Below are 1,086 nucleotides of genomic sequence, written 5' to 3'. Positions count from 1 at the left end.
TATATTGTTTAAGATTAAAAATTTAAGATAATAGATAATGATGTCGATAAAAGGAAAAACAAATAAAATAAAAGAAGATAATGCACCGGATTCGAAAAGATAAAAAAAAAGATAATGCACCGTTTAAATTTAAATAAAATTTGAACGTAAATAGAATCATATCTAGGTAAATCAAAAGTGATAAACATAGCATCAAATAATTTAATTTTAAAGATGACAAACATATGGGGTAACTTATAAATACCCATTAATTGGTCAATTATTCCCCACTATATGATGTATGTTCATCCTCTTCCTGTTTTCAACCACATCCATCATAGTATATACATTTGTTCCTTCTTTAACTTGATGGCCTCTGACCATAACTTTCTAGACTTTTTTCTCGAGGAGATAGAGTTTGAGAATGAAAGAGAGGATGATCAGTTTTATTCTTATGATTACAACAATGAATTGTCAAAATCTGAAAGCCAGCTATGTGTCCCTCCAGATCCCGTAGAAGATTTAGAATGGTTTCCGAATTTTCAAGACGATTTAATATCTTTAAAGAACTATGATGACTACATATCATCACAGCCACAGAATGATTATTTTGTTGATGATAACTCCAGTCAATCTCGCGAAAGCTTCGATCAACCGGCTACTCCTCACCAACAAAAGGAAACTAAGTCAAAGCATGAAGATACCGGCGTAAAAGACGATGAGAACGATGAGTATGTGTTGATGGATATGAACGGTCGTAGAAAAAGGAAAAAGTTCAGGACAACCGTTAACAGGAAGCCGAGGAAAAATATGAAATTTGAAATTAAAAGATGTACTCATTGCGAAGTAGAGGAAACTCCTCAATGGAGGAATGGACCCATGGGTCCCAAAACATTGTGCAATGCATGTGGTGTGCGCTACAAGTCTGGTAGGTTGTTACCGGAATATCGTCCCAAGGCAAGTCCATCTTTTGATAGCAGTAAACATTCCAATTATCACAAGAAGATAACAAGGAAGTTTCGTTAATTAGTCTATCCTTCATAGAATTAATTACTAGTTTAATCATTAATAGTTCACTAGATGTTTTATCTTTTCTCATTCATTTAT

General features: G+C 33.3%; 1 protein-coding gene across 1 annotated transcript; it reads left to right on the top strand.

Annotated features, from left to right (window-relative positions):
• LOC107611719 (GATA transcription factor 7-like) lies at positions 161-1,079 on the top strand. Its single transcript, XM_016313617.2, has one exon. The coding sequence runs from the start codon at positions 274-276 to the stop codon at positions 1,003-1,005; it is 732 nt and encodes a 243-aa protein (XP_016169103.2). The 5' UTR covers positions 161-273; the 3' UTR covers positions 1,006-1,079.

The sequence above is a fragment of the Arachis ipaensis genome, chromosome B08 (assembly GCF_000816755.2).
Source record: "Arachis ipaensis cultivar K30076 chromosome B08, Araip1.1, whole genome shotgun sequence".
Taxonomy (NCBI): Eukaryota; Viridiplantae; Streptophyta; class Magnoliopsida; order Fabales; family Fabaceae; genus Arachis; species Arachis ipaensis.
This window is presented reverse-complemented; position numbering and strand designations above follow the sequence as displayed.

Bases quoted from the DNA above. Each gene is read 5' to 3' on its own strand.
- LOC107611719 (XM_016313617.2), top strand. From the start codon at position 274: ATGATGTATGTTCATCCTCTTCCTGTTTTCAACCACATCCATCATAGT.